Raw genomic sequence first — 20787 nt, 5'->3', positions numbered from 1 at the left:
CAGTAGATAAAAAGCAAACAAAGTTTATTCACCAAAGCAAGGAAATGGATTTGTATTCAATACGTTAAAATAGACACATAGAATAAAAGACAAATGTATGGTTACAATACATAACAATATTGACCAGCACAAAAAAGTTAACATATGTTCTTGAAATATTGGAGTAATCAGTACAAGTACTGAATATCATGACTACATTTAAATGCATTGCTGTATGAACATTAAACCTTGTTCATATTGTCATACCAAGAGCCATACATACAGTATCTTTCATGCATATTTGTATTGATATTACTCTGTTTTCAACAAATGACTTAACAATGTGCCAATTCCAGAGAGCCATTCTTCCCAAATGACTTTCATTTGCAGTGGTCAACAACCTTGCGTACCTTCAGAGGAATGTAAGAGCAATTCTAAACCCATGTCTCCATGTACAAAAACAGCTGTAAAATGTACAACGTGTAGGCTACATTTGACAAGTCAAGGAGTCGAGAAGACTTGTCATGAAAAACACAGAAATGTTGATAATAAAAAAAAAAGTGTCCTTTCAATCCCCCAAAATGTCTGTTTTTTTATTGGCATACTGTACCCCAAATTTTACCACGAGGCTTTCAAATTCAGATAAACATCTTTACGGTTTATCTGAATTGTATCTGTTTTTCAGATAAACATCTTTACAAATTCAGATAAACCTATATTTTTTTAAAATAAAAAATCCAACTAGAATATACTTTACAATGCTGTGTTTTGTTCCTTTGCGTGTTTTTGGGAGCTCTTTTGTGCTGTGTCCATCTCGAGGTTAAAAACTTCTGGTCAAAAACAAGAGGAGGCAGTGTTCCGGAAACAGTTTGGTCTGCATATGAAATGTCAGTAGTTCAAAATGTCTGCACCTGTGCCTCCTGTTACATCAATGCTCACAAGCCCGTTCACTCTATTTCAGACCCTATCCCAGAACTTCAATGACCTTCTCTAATTCATACTGGGACTAGGGTAAGGTGCTCCATCTTGTCTCAGTCTCAGAGCAGTTCATACAGTATAGTGAATCTATTCCCTGGCTTGGACAGTTTGGGGAGCCAGTGTCTGACTTCACCTAAAGCATTCTCTCCAACCAATAGTGTTACCAGTCTTACAGTATATTTTTGCTTGTCTTCCTCCTAGGGTTTCATAAGAGTCCCTAGACTGTAGCAGTAGGTGGGCTTCTGTATAAGTCCATATACTGCTGCAGCAGGCGACTGTATGTCCTTACTGCTCCGATAGACTGTGCTGACTATGAGCGTATGGACAGCCAGTGTCTGAGCCCGTCCAGGAAGTGTCGTACTTGGACCACGTAAAAGTCCACGTTGTGAGAGAAGTCGGTGCAGATACTACTGTAGGTGTCCACTAGGGTGCAGTACAGAGCAGTCCCGCCCAGACTGATCACCACGGTTACTAAGCACAACAACAGCAGGATCAAACAAGAGTCTCCACCCACCTCCTCTGCACAGATAAAAAAAAACACTTATTAATATGTTACTACTATCTTATTGTGTCTTTATTGAAGACACAGTATAAGAACTTATGTATAGAGTGTATGCGTGTGTGTGTGTGTGTGTGTGAGTGAGAGAGACAGAGAGGTGGTTAATCAGGCTGATCCATACCTGGTTCCATGCCATCCTCTGGCTCGCTGAAGCGCACCTTGCGTTTGGAGTTCTGTTTGGCTGCATCGGGACCCTCTGGGGGCAGGCCATCTAACGACGCCCTCCTCCTTTTCAGAATGGACACCAGGCCATCTGGTGAGGAGCTCTGCAGGGGAACAGAGTGATGTGGATAAGTGAGAATTAGAAACAGTGTGTAGTGAATAGCTTAAACATTTCTGTCTCTATACAGTACACTACTTTTGACCAGAGCCTTGTGTAATTAAAAACAAAAAAATATGTTGTTTTAAGTCAGAAGTAAGCATTGTTCTGAAGCCAAAAAAATAAAGGAAATTCACATGAGCACCACAATGCCTACTCCATCCATGCTCTACCAAGGTTTTCCAGCACACAGATTTGACCTACTACAGTAGCTATGTTGGTCTATTGTACTTCAAACAATGTGTATGCAGGTTGCTTAGGATTCAAAACTTCTAAAATAGCGGAGGAGCTGGATGTTCCAGTGGAACCAGAAGATAAACAAGTGCATAGTGGGGCTCGGCGCTCCGTCAACCAGCTGGCATACACATTTCAGGGAACATTAAGCAGTGTGTCCTTGGGATGTACCATAGGGGTGGAGCACATCTGAAGGATGAGGGTTGGTCTCTCCAGTCTCCACTGTACTCTTCTCTGTAGCAGCAAGACGGAGCAGGGTGCAATTGCGGCACACAATTTGGGTTGTTCCTGCATGTGGGCATTCCTGCATCTGCAGGAAACTCTTTTTATACCTTTATTGGTACATTTTTAAGCTAGGACTCTGGTACACAGGTGGGACCGCTCCAGTACAGTAGGTGGCGGTAATGCATCATAACGTTGGATGCCATCTGCCGATAAACCCCACAGAAGAAGAGGCGGGGGCACCAGTAGGGTTGTCGCCCTGGAGAGCGCGGAGGGAGGTGCGCCCTTCTCAAATCGACGCAGTAAATCGCCCTGCTCTGTCATTTTGTTAACAAGGCAGCATGGTGCATTGTCCAGAAACATACAACATCTCTTTTCCATAAAAATAAATGTTTGAAATTCGAACTAGTTTTCATTGGGAAGGCAGATAAAATCTTCTTTTTTTTTTAAAGCAATCCCTTTTGCCTGGGAAAACACAGAATCCTAGTAATTACTACACATGCTTTAAATAGGTCACTTTTGTTTTTGAGCCAACTTCGCCGTTTGCTTTGAACATGGCACTTGGCTCACGTCCAGCAGGCAGCCTGGTTCCAAATCGAATGCAATCAACTTTCAGCCAATGCAAAACACGCCTACATTGGCACCCAGCCGGGATTAATCAAACCCCCAGAGGGTGGTAGTTACTAGGATTGTGTTCTCAAGCGAAAGGGTTTGCTTTTGATAATAATGCTGTATCTGCCTTCCCAATGAAAATGAGTTAGAACATTTTAACATTTATTTTATGGAAAATATTTGGATTTTGTTGCTGTGGTAACCCTTCAAGATTCCATGGTGTTGACATTAACGCTTATGCTACGAACCCTGTCATGAACACATTATCTCGACACTATTTAAATAGACAGTCTGGTGATGAAAGGAAGCTTTTGTTGTTGTTCATTCACTCAGTAATGATTGAACACTTATTTATTTTGCTTGTTTAAAAGAATTGTCTAAAAGAGGTTATGTGTGCAAATTCGGATATAGCTACAGTGCATTCGGGAAGTATTCAGACCCCTTGACGACTTTATCCACATATTGTTACATTACAGCCTTACTCTAAAATTGATTAAATACACTTTTTTTCCTCATCAGTCTACACACTATAACCCATAACGACAAAGCAAAAACATGTTTTTCCAATGTCTAAAAAAAGCATTTTAAAAAGACCTTATTTACATAAGTATTCAGACCCTTTGCTATGAGACTCGAAATTGAGCTCGGGTGCATCCTGTTTCCATGATGATTTGGAAAGGCAAACACCTGTCTATATTTGGTCCCACAGTTGACAATGCATGTCAGAGCAAAAACCAAGCCATGGGGTCAAAGTGTCGAGGCCACTCCTCAGTAAAAGGCACAAGACAGCCCGCTTGGAGTTTGCCAAAGGGCACCGAAAGGACTCTCAGACCATGAGAAACAAGATTCTCTGCTCTGATGAAACCAAGATTGAACTCTTTGGCCTGAATGCCAAGCGTCACATCTGGAGGAAAGCTGGCACCATCCCTAATGTGAAGCATGGTGGTGGCAGCATCATGCTGTGGGGGTGTTTTTTCAGCGGCAGGAACTGGGAGAATAGTCAGGATTGAGGCAAAGATGAACGGAGCAAAGTACAGAGAGATCCTTGATGAAAACCTGCTCCAGAGCACTCAGGACCTCAGACTGGGGCGAAGGTTTTACATCCCTAAGCACACAGCCAAGACAACGCAGGAGTGGCTTCGGGACAAGTCTCTGAATGTCCTCGAGTGGTCCAGCCAGAGCACGGACTTCAACCCGATCGAACATCTCTGGAGAGACCTGAAAATAGCTGTACAGCGACACTCCCCATCCAATCTGACAGAGCTTGAGAGGATCTGCAGAGAAGAATGGGAGAAACTCCCCAAATACAGGTGCCAAGCTTGTAGTGTCAGTCCCAATAAGACTGAATTCCCAATAAGTCTGAATACTTATGCAAATGTCATATATCCAGTGTTTAAAAAAATATATATATTTGCAAATATTTCTAAAAAACTGTTTTTGCTTTATCATTATATTGGGGTATTGTGTGTAGATCCATTTTAGAATAAGGCTGTGACGTAACAAAATATGGAACATTTCAAGGGGACTGAATACTTTCCGTATGCACTGTTTATTGTCAATACTGTGTCGCTGACAATATACAGTGGGGCAAAAAAGTATTTAGTCAGCCACCAATTGTGCAAGTTCTCCCACTTAAAAAGATGAGGCCTGTAATTTTCATCATAGGTACACTTCAACTATGACAGACAAAATGAGGAAAAAAAATCCAGAAAATCACATTGTAGGATTTTTAATGAATTTATTTGCAAATTATGGTGGAAAATAAGTATTTGGTCACCTACAAACAAGCAAGATTTCTGGCTCTCACAGACCTGTAACTTCTTCTTTAAGAGGCTCCTCTGTCCTCCACTCGTTACCTGTATTAATGGCACCTGTTTGAACTTGTTATCAGTATAAAAGACACCTGTCCACAACCTCAAACAGTCACACTCCAAACTCCACTATGGGCAAGACCAAAGAGCTGTCAAAGGACACCAGAAACAAAATTGTAGACCTGCACCAGGCTGGGAAGACTGAATCTGCAATAGGTAAGCAGCTTGGTTTGAAGAAATCAACTGTGGGAGCAATTATTAGGAAATGGAAGACATACAAGACCACTGATAATCTCCCTCGATCTGGGGCTCCACGCAAAAATCCCAGAACCACACGGGGGGACCTAGTGAATGACCTGAAGAGAGCTGGGACCAAAGTAACAAAGCCTACCATCAGTAGCACACTACGCTGCCAGGGACTCAAATCCTGCAGTGCCAGACAAGTCCCCCTGCTTAAGCCAGTACATGTCCAGGCCCGTCTGAAGTTTGCTAGAGAGCATTTGGATGATCCAGAAGAAGTTTGGGAGAATGTCATATGGTCAGATGAAACCAAAATATAACTTTTTGGTAAAAACTCAATTCGTCGTGTTTGGAGGACAAAGAATGCTGAGTTGCATCCAAAGAACACCATACCTACTGTGAAGCTTGGGTGTGGAAACATCATGCTTTTGGGGCTGTTTTTCTGCAAAGGGACCAGGACGACTGATCCGTGTAAATGAAAGAATGAATGGGGCCATGTATCGTGAGATTTTGAGTGAAAACCTCCTACCATCAGCAAGGGCATTGAAGATGAAACGTGGCTGAGTCTTTCAGCATAACAATGATCCCAAACACACCGCCCGGGCAACGAAGGACTGGCTTCGTAAGAAGCATTTCAAGGTCCTGGAGTGGCCTAGCCAGTCTCCAGATCTCAACCCCATAGAAAATCTTTGGAGGGAGTTGAAAGTCCGTATTGCCCAGCAACAGCCCCAAAACATCACTGCTCTAGAGGAGATCTGCATGGAGGAATGGGCCAAAATACCAGCAACAGTGTGTGAAAACCTTGTGAAGACTTACAGAAAACTTTTGACCTCTGTCATTGCCAACAAAGGGTATATAACAAAGTACTGAGAAACTTTTGTTATTGACCAAATACTCATTTTCCACCATAATTTGCAAATAAATTCATTAAAAAAATCCTGCAATGTGATTTTCTGGATTTTTTTTCCTCATTTTGTCTGTCATAGTTTAAGTGTACATATGATGAAAATTACAGGCCTCTCTCATCTTTTTAAGTGGGGGAACTTGCACAATTGGTGGCTGACAATACTTTTTTGCCCCACTGTACATTGAATGCATGATCCATCCATACAGCTAATATTACAGTTACAGCCTTGTTGGCTTGTAGCTAGCTAACGTTACTGGCAAACTTTAGTTGGCTAGCTAACTGGTAATTATGCAGTCAGTGATGTTCGCCATCTTATTCGTGCTTATTTCACACAAGTGTCAAAGGCCAACAGTTTACACAGATGACTTCAGCCATGTGAAAAACCTTCCAAAGCAAAATATAGCTTCCTTTGCTTGTAGCTTGCCTCTCATCCAACTGGTGACATTGTGTCATATTGGCTTAGATATGACGGTAGGGAAATTTGAATTTAACATTGAGCGTCAACCAGTGCATATACTATTGTGGGGGCCATCGGCCCCAAAATAATGCACCGTATAGGCAATAGGGAGCAATTTTAGACACCCTTAGAATGTATCTAGAGGTGAAACAAGTGCATGTTTGCACAACAAACTGCAATGATGTACAGCTCAGCGGAGTCATACACTATTGCACTGAAATTAGGTCATTGATAACACTGGCCGTGTCATCCACGTCTATAATATATAGGTAGGTCAGTCATATGGGGTCAATATGCGGAGATCAATAACAACACAGGAGAATGCCTCAGGCAACAGATATATTGTCAACCCAAGAGTGCTAGTATATCATATTAGGTTGTCTCTAGTGTCTAGTCTGACTTGTGGTTTCAGCAGTCACTACTAGACAAAACTGGGTTCAAATACTAGCCGGGCATGCTCAAGAAGGACCATAATTGCTCAACAAAGCCCTCCTAAACGTCATTGTCTGAACCATGTCTGACCTATTTTTCAGGATTTGTATGTGAACTACTTGTTCCAAATCTGTTGTGGCTCTTTAGTGACATCATAGCCTCTGTGTCCTGTCCTCAAACCTTCCACCCATGGCCACATCCCCGTAGTGTGGCTCAGCACATGGAATTAAGTATCGAGCTCACGGGCAATTCACTAGTTACAGACCCAGCTCCTTTGCCAAGACATTTCTGTGCTCCCTTGAGCCTGTCCAAGGCTATCTCATTCCAAAATGTGTGTCCTCTACCAAACAAGACAGAGGGAGAGACATCAATAGAGAGATCTAGACACACAAGAAGAGAAACAGAGAGAGAGAGAGAAAGAGAGACAAAAATGACAGAGAAAATAGAGAAACATGAGGGTGCCTCAGTCACATTGTATTCTCACCTCCTCCACATGAGAGAGTTTGACCAGGTCTTTGGCTGAGGCTTGGGGAACCCCCGCTGGCCACTCCACCACCTGCACCTCCTCTTCTGGACTCTCCTCAAACACCTCCTCTTCATCCACCTCCTGCCCTTCCGCCTCCATCTCGTCCACTCCTCCCTCCACCACTCCTCCCTCCTCCTCCTCCTCAACCATGGCAGAGTCAGCTCCTGTTGACGTGGTCTGCTCAAAATCCTCCTCACCCTGTCTTACAGGGTTGCTGCCTCTGACTGCAGAGACAAGAGAAGTGTTGCTTACAATACTAGGCCTACTACTAATCACCTGGCTTCAGCATATAGAGCCCATAAGCGAGCCCATAAGCACTTATTATAGATACTGACACAGTCACACACTGTGGGAGCAGTATGGGAGCATCATCTGGTATCAGATTCCATATTATGAGCCCTTATAGATTAGAACCCGATCTACACTCTGGGGCATTCCAGTGAACAAAGAGGATGATATCATTTCCCTCCTATACACATCTCTAGGCTAAGTGGCCATTCTATAATATTGATTTAGGGATTCATCTGATGGTGGGTTTTTTTTTGTTTACCTTTTCCATGGTGGGATGGTGATTCTCTCTCATTCCTCTCACATTGCTCCTTGGTGTTGTGGTTGTCTTTCAACGCTGTGTCTGCCATGCTCTAGAAGAAGAAAAAAACAGCTTTGTCATAAATGTCGCTCGTGTCACAAACACACTAATCTTCTCTTAAAGTATGGACTACGAAACGTCATCAAAAGGAGGGTGTGTAGTGCATTTTCTTACCTTTCCCGCACTAAGCATTGGCCTATTACGGAGAGACCGAGAGAAAGACAGACCGAGAGAGGGAGAGGAAGAGAGAGCGATAGCGATAAATAGAGCGAGAGGGAGAGAGAGAGAAGAGGTCTGACTGGGTAAGCTGATGTTTAGAAGCCACTTGATTTAATTAATGTAAAGCTAGAATGACCGGAGGCCTCTACAGTGACTGAGCATCTGGTATCCAGCTGAATCAATCTCCATCAAACCGCCACAAGCTACTAACATACCAAGAGGCATGGGTGGGGTTCTGTGACTTGCATGAAAACATATCTGAGTCTAGCTTAGTAGAGTAAGTAAAGAGAAATATTTGAAAATCAAAGGAGTGTTATTTAATTAAGGGGTGGTTCATGTCTAGACAAGAACCACTAGCGTGCGATGGTATGTTCAAAGTTCAAACAGGGTATAATCTGACATATCAACCAAATGACTAGCTAATAAACCGTTCATTATAAAGCATTCATGATTGAAAATATGCATTTAAATGAAGACCATGTTTACTGATCCCCCTCTGGAGTGGTAATATTGTGGGTGGTGACAGAATGTGACAAACTAAACTATCTAGACATGCTTTGCTTTCCCTTCTACTGCAGCAAGCAGTACTGCTACAAGTTATTGTCTAAGTCAATGTTTTGTGCATGTCGTCTCAGTTATAGTATAAAATTGTGCTAGATCAGCACCCATGTTATGGTCCACCAGTATCTATCTCACCTCTGGTGCGTCCTGCAGATCTGGCTCAGTATTTCTATGTGTTCCTGTCCAATGCTGTTGGTTTCACCTGGTGAGGTGCTCTCCGCTGCTCTGTTACACTTTCTACACTGGCTCTCTGGAAGCACACAGAAAACACACACACACGCACAGAGTGGAATTCAAAGAATAACAGAGTTATATTTTGTCAGTCGTGTTCAGGTGAGTCTACGGTAGTGACAGAGCAGTTGTGTAGAGAAGAGTGCAGTACCCCAGTCTTCCTGCAGGGCAGTGAGGTTAGACAGGAGGCGCTCATGATATAGCCTCTCCAGCTGCAGGAACTGCACTGCCCACTGATCTTATAACCATCAGCAGTTAAGGAAAGAGGACACTGCAAGAGCCCATAACACCTATCCCTGAAGCTGTCAACTCTGGGATTCAAAAGACAGGATCATACTAACAAACGTCAGACAAATATATACAGCATCTGATGTTTAGCTGGTGCTTGTGTGCGAAAACCAAGAATTCAGAAAAAGTATGATGCTATAAATAAATCTTGGAATTTTAAAGCTATTCCAAAGTATGTTCTCCTGCAGTTGACTCTGTGTGTGTGTGTGTGTGTGTGTGTGTGTTATTACTTTCTTAGGCAAAACCTCTCGTGTAAGAGATTCTTATCTCAATGGGAATTAATTGGATTACTACCAGTAGAACATATTTCCCTCATCAACAACCCCCAACTTCCACACCCAGTATTTACCAAAATCAAGGGAAATCCTGCAGGGAAATCAACCAATGAACCAACAGAACAAGCCAAATAGTAACTCAATTTTAACCCGCCTATAGAAACTAAAAGTTAATATTCCGTTCTGCCCAGCACACATGGAAACACTTACCCCACCACTGCAGAAATATCATGTCCCTTTCCTTTTTCAAATGAAACAAGAGAGACATCCTAAATCAGTCATCAAAGTCCCTGAAGCGTCAAAATAAAAAACACTGCTATTTAACTGCTGTTCAGATCTGATGGATTAGAAATAAATATTGGCAATAAGCAATGGCAAGGATACATTCCTCTTCCAGGGAGTAGGCCTCCGCTATCTGTTAAGAAAGAGAAAGAGTGAGAGAAAAAAAATCATTACACACTGACCTTCTTATTCTGTCACTTAGCTCACTTGCTCAGAATCAGACTTCAGTACAGTATGTCAGGTCCTCTATTTAACCTACCTGAAAATAAATCAACTTGAAAGATTCATTTAAAGTAATCAATGTAATTGAACTAGAAAGGTTTTATCCTAAAGAAAACTATTATTTTACTGTTGGCTATTGCATGGAAGGAAAATGTTTACCCCCGCGACAATTCAGTTTAGAACTAAGTGAAACCAATAAAGCCTTCTACATCCTTCAGCTGTTCAACTGAACTGTCAGACTAGATATCCTCCTGCTTGGTAATGAACTGATCTTAACAGCTATTAACGGCTACCGAAAACTAAAACAGTGCGACTTCCAACACATCTTGTATCTAAGCCAAGTCACTCGATGAACTTGAATATGGCTCAAGTTTTAACTTCAAGGATGAAACAATGCCATGAGATAACCTTAGACCACTTTCATGTTGCTCTGAAAGACTATATGAAGTCACTGTAGAGAAGGGATGGGCAACTTTGATTGGGGTCGGGTCCCCCCAAAAAACAGGGCTGCAGTGGCTCGCGGGTCTGCGTACCCACCATACCCATCCACACATGCAGTCAAAGCTGGCCCTAGCCTTTTGGGGGCCCTAGGTTACATTTTGTTGCGGGCAAAACATTTTAGTAAATTTAACTTTTTTTCCCCCTGCAGCTCCACACATTTTGCCATGGGGTGTAGAGAAAAGGTTGTACCTCCAAAGCTAGTTTGCTTGAATTCCACAAATTTGCCATGAGCCGGAGAGAAGAAGATCTTACCATAAATTTCATGCAATTCTACTCATTTTGCCATGGAGCATAGAGAAAATGTTTGTTTTAAAGTACATTTCCTGCAATTCTACACATTTTGCCATAGGGTGGAGAGAAAATGCTTGCTGCTTTTTTCAATATTATATCTGAGTGAGAGTGACTAACAAAATCAATAGGGGCCCCTCGGTCGGTTTAGATACAGTGCCTTGCGAAAGTATTCGGCCCCCTTGAACTTTGCGAACTTTTGCCACATTTCAGGCTTCAAACATAAAGATATAAAACTGTATTTTTTTGTGAAGAATCAACAACAAGTGGGACACAATCATGAAGTCGAACAACATTTATTGGATATTTCAAACTTTTTTAACAAATCAAAAACTGAAAAATTGGGCGTGCAAAATTATTCAGCCCCCTTAAGTTAATACTTTGTAGCGTCACCTTTTGCTGCGATTACAGCTGTAAGTCGCTTGGGGTGTCTCTATCAGTTTTGCACATCGAGAGACTGACATTTTTTCCCATTCCTCCTTGCAAAACAGCTCGAGCTCAGTGAGGTTGGATGGAGAGCATTTGTGAATAGCAGTTTTAAGTTCTTTCCACAGATTCTCGATTGGATTCAGGTCTGGACTTTGACTTGGCCATTCTAACACCTGGATATGTTTATTTTTGAACCATTTCATTGTAGATTTTGCTTTATGTTTTGGATCATTGTCTTGTTGGAAGACAAATCTCCGTCCCAGTCTCAGGTCTATTGCAGACTCCATCAGGCTTTCTTCCAGAATGGTCCTGTATTTGGCTCCATCCATCTTCCCATCAATTTTAACCATCTTCCCTGTCCCTGCTGAAGAAAAGCAGGCCCAAACCATGATGCTGCCACCACCATGTTTGACAGTGGGGATGGTGTGTTCAGCTGTGTTGCTTTTACGCCAAACATAACGTTTTGCATTGTTGCCAAAAAGTTCCATTTTGGTTTCATCTGACCAGAGCACCTTCTTCCACATGTTTGGTGTGTCTCCCAGGTGGCTTGTGGCAAACTTTAAACGACACTTTTTATGGATATCTTTAAGAAATGGCTTTCTTCTTGCCACTCTTCCATAAAGGCCAATTTTGTGCAATATACGACTGATTGTTGTCCTATGGACAGAGTCTCCCACCTCAGCTGTAGATCTCTGCAGTTCATCCAGTGATCATGGGCCTCTTGGCTGCATCTCTAATCAGTCTTCTCCTTGTATGAGCTGAAAGTTTAGAGGGACGGCCAGGTCTTGGTAGATTTGCAGTGGTCTGATACTCCTTCCATTTCAATATTATCGCTTGCACAGTACTCCTTGGGATGTTTAAAGCTTGGGAAATCTTTTTGCATCCAAATCCGGCTTTAAACGTCTTCACAACAGTATCTCGGACCTGCCTAGTGTGTTCCTTGTTCTTCATGATGCTCTCTGCGCTTTTAACGGACCTCTGAGACTATCACAGTGCAGGTGCATTTATACGGAGACTTGATTACACACAGGTGGATTGTATTTATCATCATTAGTTATTTAGGTTAACATTGGATCATTCAGAGATCCTCACTGAACTTCTGGAGAGAGTTTGCTGCACTGAAAGTAAAGGGGCTGAATAATTTTGCACGCCCAATTTTTCAGTTTTTGATTTGTTAAAAAAGTTTGAAATATCCAATAAATGTCGTTCCACTTCATGATTGTGTCCCACTTGTTGTTGATTCTTCACAAAAAAATACAGTTTTATATCTTTATGTTTGAAGCCTGAAATGTGGCAAAAGGTCGCAAAGTTCAAGGGGGCCGAATACTTTCGCAAGGCACTGTAGATTGGTAAGTTATTCTAGCCAGCTAAAACATTTTAGCTGACATGGGCTCCTTGAGTGACTCAGTGAATGACATAACAAGTGAAAAACTCCTGATGCACGACCAAATTTCTAAATTGCACCTTGCGTATTCTACTATTCTAACTCTCAACAGTAAGTTGATACCGCGACTGAGTTCCAATTTTGGGGGGGGAAATTGATTTGCGGGCCTACGAAAGGGGGTTTGAGTTATGTAAGGTAGGTTTTAAAGTGCTGAGATAATGCAATACCATCGCTATTACATTTCCATTAATTAAATAGTTTCACAAGCAGATATTCTCAGTTTTAAATTCAAGAGAGAGAGAGCACAGATACTGTATATCAAAGCCTAAGATCACATTATACAGACAGACATACCAGGAGAAACATTTGACCTTGGACAATGACCTTTAAGGCATAATGTCTTAATGCAAGAACGTATACGTGGTCCCTTGTGGCTCAGTTGGTGAAGCATGGTGCTTGCAAGGCCAGGGTTTTGGGTTAGATTCCCACGGGGGACCACTTTTAAAAAGTATGAAAATGTATGCACTCACTGCTGTAAGTCACTCTGGATAAGAGTCTCTGCTAAATGCCTAAAATATAAATGTAAAATGTTATAGCCTAGATTAGTGTATTACCCTGAGCTTTTCATGTTTATATGCACTGTTAAGGGCCTGTTAGTTGTTTAGCACCCCCTAGTGACAGATTAAGTGCAGCAGTATATAATTGACCTGTTTGTGTCATGTGACAGGAAGCAGTTTCAGAAGAGAAGCAACGTGTATGATGTGAAAGTGTGACAGAGTAGTTACAATCCTTCAACATCCTTTGTATTAGCTTTGTAAGGCGCAATGTCTGTAAGTACATTGTTTATAAACACAAGATAAAAATGTTTATCACATGTAATGTTCATATTTCTGTAAAAGGTTAAGAATTGAGTTAGCTACTTTTCATTAGCTTCAGTACTATTTCTCGAAAGGGACACCTAGCTTAGCAATATCAAGCATACAGTTTCATTATAGTAACTTGATTTTATATTTTATTCCTTATTTTGCACATTTAGTACAGTTATTGTGTAAAACATGTACTGTTGTGTTTGTTGCAGTTTCACACTGATTAAAGTAAACTTCCAAAACGGCACCCTGCTTCTCACGGAGTTATTTGTTTAGCTAACTGGATAGCAGGATAAGGGCTACTGTACATTTAGGAAGTCCAGTATGTTCACACATGACTGTGTATTGTTAATTTTGAACTTCACTCCCCTGTCCGTGTATAGAATAAATGAATGAATTAGTACATTAATTAATGAAATAGTCTGGAAGGATAGAATGACAAAAGATGGGACTCAGGTGTAATGTGGCGAATAACGAGCTGTTTTACCTCAGATTCACTTCTACCATGATGCACAACAGAACTCAAACAACTGTGTCAGACAACTCTTCCTGTCCCTTTCTCAACTCTCTGTAGACTCCACAGTGTAGAGTGAACACAAACCAAAGAGGCAGACTGAATCTCTTCAAATGTCAATGCCTGTTTACCAGGATTTTATGTTTTTTTGTTGTACAGCTCTAATTCTCCATGTATGGGCATCTATTTTGTCCACATAACTGAAATGCAATCTCGTGGCGTACTTCTTGGCCAGTTATTCTTTCAATGCTCCACTGATTGTACCAGTTTGATCACAGAGCAACCCTTTCTTCTGTATCAGACCCGTCCCAAAGGGCAACCAATTTATTGCCTATTTAGAGCACTACTGTTGACCAGGGCCCAAAAGTAGTGCAATATATAGGGAATAGGGTGCCATTTGGGACGCAACCTCAGTGTATCAGTGGGGCCTGTCTTTTTCTCGGGGAGTGTAAATCATAGCTGGCTCTTTGTTCCATGATGACCAGAACTGGCAAAGATAAAACAACAACTGCAAGGCTATTACAGTACATTGAGGGCCAAAGCAAGTGTTCTTCCTGAATAGGATTGTAACAAGTGTATAGAGTACAGTACATGATCATTGTAATCATGGTTACATCTTAAAGCTTGATTTACTCTCCCTACAAATGAAAAGAAGACAAGGGAAAAGCAAGATGTTTCAGTGGCAAAACACATGTGACAGATGAGGATGAGATTTACTGTGCAAAACACAGTACAACCCACAGGACCAAACCACAGAGGAAAAGAACACAGAGGATTTGTGCTGGTGACGGTGAAAACACACACCTGGTGTAGAGTCTGTGGCAGCAGTGTGTGGTCACTGTGTTCTCCCAAAGACTGTAGTGAGGCTAGCAGGTCAGGGCTGGGGCCTGGGGGGGCACTTCCTGAAAACACACAATGTCAAGTGTAATTGACAGTTGATGAATAGGCATGTTTGATTTGACATTTTAAGGTTACTCTTAAAGGTCTTGCCATGGCAGCCATAGAGAGTGCTTGTCTTTTGAAACAGCTTGAGGTAGGTAACATATGCAAATCTACACAGTAAATATGTATAATGTACCCTAGTGATACACGGGTTGACTCGTAACCCGCAGTCCCGGCAGATAGCGGGTTTAGGGTCATTAAATATTGTGTAGCTGGAGGGAGGGTGGGTGGCCTGCAGATTGAATAAAGAGAAACAATAACTTTTAAAAAATCCATAAATGTATAATTATTGTGCAATTTATATCTATAGACTACACTGAGGGTTTTCTTTCATTATTTTAGGCTATCTGGTATTAGTGTAAAAGCCTCAACTTTAGGGCTTAACCGTAGCCTACGCGCCAAATAGTTTACACAACCAATAGCCAAATAATGCTTTTGGGAGCGGGCAGAAAAAGTTCACGTCAATCCACCGAGGCAAAAAAAGGACCGTGTCGAAGTTTTATTTAACAAGACAAAAGCTGTGAAATGATAGTTGAAAAGAAAGAGAAGGAAGGGCCATAAAAGCAATGTTTGGAAAATATTTGGTGAAGTGGGAAAAGAGAATGATAGGAGTGCCCGCTGTGTTGTGTGTGTTGATTGCGAGACGCTTTACAAACTCGACAGTCACAGAAAGGGACATCAAATAGGCATGTCAAGGAAACTGTAGCCAACTGTTTAGATGGTTAAATGGAAACTGATATCTGGACACTGGCTGTAGGTCTATAACCTCTCATATAGCCTTCCTAATAAATCCTGCAGAATTAAGCATTTCTTGCAGTAAAAGTATATGCCAACATTTGGTAAGTTCTGGATTTAGGAACAGGAGTGGAGAAATATGATTTATTTACTTCTGCATCTTGAGCGAATGCAATGCCAAGTTAGATACCATATAGAGGTTCTGTCGTCATTATAAAAGATGATAATATTTCAAGCACTTTCGAAGCCGAAGAGAAATATTTTCAGAACTGAAATTTTATCAGAAACACATTGGGTCGTTTTCATAGCTTTCGTTATCCTTACAACAGGTCAAACTGATGTCTTTTGGACAGAAAACCTTTCCCATTAGTTTTTTTTGCGTTCTAGTATTTTCTCCCCAGTCCCTAAAAGTTGAGCAAGAGTATATGTTGTATTTTAGAGCAACATATGACATACGAAAAGCTACATGTATCTAATTATAGACAAGTTGACTAACAAATAGCCAACCAAAATGTCAGAAATTATCATCAGAAACGTATCTAAATCAGGCAACAAAAAAAAATCATGCACCCCCCTTTCAAAAAATAATTATGCTGTCTTTGACTGTAGCCTAACGCATTTTCTATATTTGCGGGTTAGGGTTGGGTGCATACCTCCTATTTTCACTTTATCACATATAGTCCGGCGGTTGAAAAAGGGTTATTAGCAATTGCGGGCAGCGCTAATGTACACTTAAACTACTGTATGAGATCTGTACTGTGTGATGAGTGCTGTAGGCACCTGAGGCAGTCTCTGTGTTGTTTGCCTCCTCTCTCTGAGTCTTCTCAGTGTCTGGGTCTCTGGGGGGGCTGGTGCTCTTGTTGCCCATCCTCTCCCTCACAATGTTGTTCTCCACCAACTCACTGGTTCCCAAGAGGTGGGTCGGGCCCACAGGAGGGAGGTGGCTGGCTGCCACCTACTAGGACTGGATTCTGTCTAGAAACATGGTTTTGGTTTAGGCTACTCTATGGGTCATAGAAAACTAAAAAAAAAAATTAGGTTAGCGTCCAGCTTGTTGTAGTTGGAAGAGTATAAGTAGAAGGTTGTGTCATCAGTGTAGATATACAGTCTATTATTCCACCTCAATCTCCTTGTTTTTATGGTCTCCCTGTGTTCTGGCCTCCTTGTTTGGAGTTGTTTGGGGCTCTCCCTGGTCCTTGAAATCCCTCTAGCAGGTCACCACGAAGCTTTTTCCTCTCCTCTTCAATACCCTGTTGGATTTAAACAGATTTGATAGTGTTAGCATCAGCGTGTCATTCTCAGCTTTGAGTTAGTGAGGAAACTGAATGTGCAGAAGAGTGGGAGTGAAATGCTAGTTATTTTTGCTGAGTTAATCTTTTCAGAGAGAACTCTTTGTGTTACAACCAGGACTTGCCTTCAGGCACGGAGAAGCTGTTACATCAGCCAGGCTGATTTTGAGAAACTTAAAATAACATATTTGTCTATTAGAAATCATAATGGCCATGTTACATCATCAACACATGGGGCTGCACACAGCGAGAGAGAAAGAGATGTACAGTGCATTCGGGAAGTATTCAGACCACTTCCCTTATTCCTCATTTTGTTACATTACAGCCTTATTCTTAAATTGTTTTTTTTTTAATCCTCATCAATCTACACACAATGATTAAGCGAAAACATTATTATTATTTTTTTTTTTTGCAAAAATCTGAAATAGCTTTTTGAGAAGTATTCAGCCGCTTTGCTATGAGACTCAAAATTGAGCTCAGGTGCATCCTGTTTTTATCGATAATCATTGAGATGTTTCTACAACTTGATTAGAGTCCACCTCTGGTCAATTTGGAAAGGTCCAACAGTGCGAGAACCCAGTAGTCACTCTGACAGAGCTTCAGAGATCCTCTGTGGAGATGGGAGAACATTCCAGAAGGACAACCATCTCTGCGGCACTCCACCAATCAGTCCTTTATGGTAGAGTGGCCAGACAGAAGCCACTCCTCAGTAAAAGGCACATGACAGCATGCTTAGAGTTTTCTTAAAGATACCTAAAGGACTCTCAGACCATAAGAAACAAGATTATTTAGTCTGATGAAGCCAAGATTAAACTCTTTGGCCTGAATGCCAAGCGTTACGTCTGGAGGAAACCTGACACCATCCCTTCGGTGAAGCATGGTGGTGGCAGCATCATGCTGTGGGGATGTTTTTCAGTGGCAGGGACTGGGAGCCTAGTCAGTATCAAGGGAAAGATGAACGACGCAAAAGTACAGCGAGATCCTTGATCAAAACCTGCTCCAGAGCGCTCAGGACCTCAGACTGGGGCGAAGGTTCACCTTCCAACAGGACAATGACCCTAAGTACACAGCCAAGACAATGCAGGAATGGCTTCAGGAAAAGTCTATGAATGTCCTTGAGTGGCCCAACCAGAGCCCGGACTTGAACCCAATCTAACATCTCTGGAGAGACCTGAAAATAGCTGTGCAGTGACGCTCCCCATCCAACCTGACAGAGCTTAAGAGGATTTGCAGAGAAGAATGGGAGAAACTCCCCAAATACAGCTGTGCCAAGCTTGTAGCGTCATACCCAAGAAAACTCAAGGCTGTAATCGCTGCCAAAGGTGCTTCAATAAAGTACTGAGTAAAGGGTCTGAATACTTATGTAAATATTTAAATATTATGTAAATATGTTTTACAGAAAAAAACTGTTTTTGCTTTGTCATTATGGTGTATTGTGTGTAGATTGTTGAGGGGGGGAAAAACAATTTAATACATTTTAGAGTAAGGCTGTAACGAAACAAAATGTGGAAAAAGTCAAGGGGTCTGAATACTTTCCGAATGCACTGTATATATGCCAAATTACATAGTAATTTATGGGCAATTCCACAGTAACAGAATGAGGCCAGAAGCCATTGATTGCAAAGTTAAACAAATCATACAACTCTATGCACAAGGACTACTTTTAACAATTTCCACAGAACATTTGACAAAAGCACATTTGCTCAAAGAACAGTGCAGTAATGTTTGGTATCAGAATGATGGTCAAATCTCCCTCCCTTTTTTATGTGACCACATTTTCCAAAAACTCTTATACATCTACTCTGAATTATGATTCAAAGATGTCTGCAGAAAGAATGGGGTGTCAGCTATGATATTACTCCTTGAGTTTGAAAAAAATCTATTTTGGTTATTTAACGACAGTAATCAAAGTGGATTAACACCCAGTAGAATGATGGTAACAGAATGACATCATGGGTCCCTATTCTGTACTATACAAAAATGCATAATTATGTCATTCTGTTCATGGTGATGTATAGGTAAACAAAGGTAGAAAAATGTAATATCCTCCTTTGCATGTTTGGGTATAATTCTAAACACTGGTTATTATTCTAATATACCTAGCCTACATTTAAGCATAAATGAATGACCAGAGAGTATGGATGGAATGCACAGAGTGGGAGTTCGGAACATGACAAGAGGTGCCATGTTCACAGTCATGTGGATGTGAGGGGGTTTAGAACATAGAACTAGAAAGAGGAGTGTGACTCATATGCATCGTGTCTAATGTGTAGTACGCCACTCTTACATAGATTGAAGGTGACAAAATTCACAGATTTTGAATAACCATCCATGTTTGCATCATCCAACCAGTAACCGATAAACTATAGTTATACACTGGTAGCAGAATTAACCTCCAAAAAAAACATACCCCCAGGACACTTCAAAGGGTGTCTGTCTGTCTTTTGGGTTTTGAAGTCCCTCAGTCGAGCACCTGGTTCCCTTTTTGTTCAAACTGGGCTGAAGCGCGTTCAGGTACAAATTCTTACCAGAATAATTAACCTTTTTAGTATAGAGTAGTATGTTTGGTTTTATACGCATACTTTGATCTCTTTCGTATGGCCATGTGTATTTTTATTTGATAAACGTTTACATCTCATTGCATTTACTTATGTTGCGAACCAATAGTGAAGAATTTATGCTGCAGCTGATGCTCCCTACTGTGCCTATCCATTCAGTGGCACTCAAGTGAGTCCAAGCCAAAACAAACATTTCATGTTGATTCAATTCATTGGAATAGCACATTATCAACGCAGTTTACACAGTAATAAACCGGCTACATGCGCTACAATGTTGCAATTCACAGTATACATTTTCTTACGCCAATTTCATGTTTATTATTCAACAATGAAGAGCAACTATTTCATCCTTTTCTATTGAATAAACGAAGCGAAATCAAGAAGCCATTCATGCGATATTTAGGCTATAGCTATATACGCAACAATACTGTCATTATAATCATATTCGAAGACGGTAACCGTAAGTAAAAACGGCGGTACCCATCATCACGCGGATGTAACCATACTCACACATGCAAGATACTGTCCCGCTGTAAAGCAAAGAAAGGTTCGTTGTTGACAATCAGCTGAACGGTCATCCAGCTCAATCCATATCCCTTTTATTCTGAACACGATGTTCTAAAATGCACTTGATATACAACCTTGAGTGTCACCATCTCTGCGGATCCATGGTTGTTTATGATCTAATCCGGGCATTTTCTGCCTTCGTCCGAAACTCATTGCGAAATATATCATTTTATTGTACAACAGAGGCAAGGGAGCCATCTTCTGGCAGCTGGTTGATGTCTCAACTTCCACACAGAGGTGGCCTGTAATTTACAGGGCTGGCACGTCAGTGTTTACATTTGGTTAAAATTGTTTCTCGATTTCGTTTAATAGCATCCCACTGGGCACAGACGTCAGTTTAACGTCTAGTTTTAATTTATAATTGGTATATTTGTCAACTAGCGTGAATTCAACGTGAAATCAACAAAAACATGTCACCATGTCATTGGATTTAGGTAAAAAGTTGGGTAAAAAAAATACACAATTCCCTTACTTTGATTACTTTTTCAAATCCAATCAGTTTTCCACATTGATTCAAAGTCATCACATTGACTAGTGTTTTTTTTTAACCAGTTGTTGCCCAGTGAGATATGTCACTCTGGTTGTTGGAGCTATTTGTTGTATGGGGAATATGGGCTGCATCAAGGTGTATTTGTTCCTGTCGATGAATGTTCCATTCTCACAGGCACCTGAGCCTGTTTGGGGATGTGATTTCAATCACGATCCACTTCCCGCAATGGAATATTTTTGTTTAAATACCCTGTACAGTAGGTGGCAGCAATACACCAATAG

General features: G+C 41.2%; 1 protein-coding gene across 4 annotated transcripts; it reads right to left on the bottom strand.

Moving 5' to 3' along the window:
* Positions 1-7: 7 nt before the first annotated feature.
* Positions 8-20286, bottom strand: LOC110529839 (uncharacterized). Of its 4 annotated transcripts, none has more exons than XM_021612430.3 (12): positions 19960-20249; positions 16723-16852; positions 16383-16577; positions 14730-14827; positions 9824-9854; positions 9028-9114; positions 8781-8895; positions 8040-8061; positions 7827-7917; positions 7235-7500; positions 1638-1782; positions 8-1476 (listed from the first exon to the last, which is right to left on the bottom strand). In XM_021612430.3, the coding sequence occupies exons 3-12, from the start codon at positions 16468-16470 to the stop codon at positions 1268-1270; spliced, it is 1152 nt and encodes a 383-aa protein (XP_021468105.3). In that variant the 5' UTR covers positions 16471-16577; positions 16723-16852; positions 19960-20249; the 3' UTR covers positions 8-1267. The 4 variants fall into 4 exon arrangements, with proteins under 4 accessions (XP_021468105.3, XP_021468104.3, XP_021468106.3 ...); XM_021612429.3 differs by having other exon boundaries at positions 16383-16606; positions 19960-20226; XM_021612431.3 differs by having other exon boundaries at positions 16383-16573; positions 19960-20226.
* Positions 20287-20787: the final 501 nt, after the last annotated feature.

This window comes from Oncorhynchus mykiss, chromosome 8, assembly GCF_057628025.1.
Source record: "Oncorhynchus mykiss isolate SJ-2025 chromosome 8, ASM5762802v1, whole genome shotgun sequence".
NCBI lineage: Eukaryota > Metazoa > Chordata > Actinopteri > Salmoniformes > Salmonidae > Oncorhynchus > Oncorhynchus mykiss.
This window is presented reverse-complemented; position numbering and strand designations above follow the sequence as displayed.

Bases quoted from the DNA above. Each gene is read 5' to 3' on its own strand.
- LOC110529839 (XM_090243305.1), bottom strand. From the start codon at position 16,470: ATGGGCAACAAGAGCACCAGCCCCCCCAGAGACCCAGACACTGAGAAG. The intron at 7,918-8,039 runs GTAAGAAAATGC...TTCTTCTTCTAG, and splicing joins CAATGCTTAGTGCGGGAAAG to AGCATGGCAGACACAGCGTT. The intron at 1,783-7,234 runs GTGAGAATACAA...GTTCCCCTGCAG, and splicing joins AACTCTCTCATGTGGAGGAG to AGCTCCTCACCAGATGGCCT.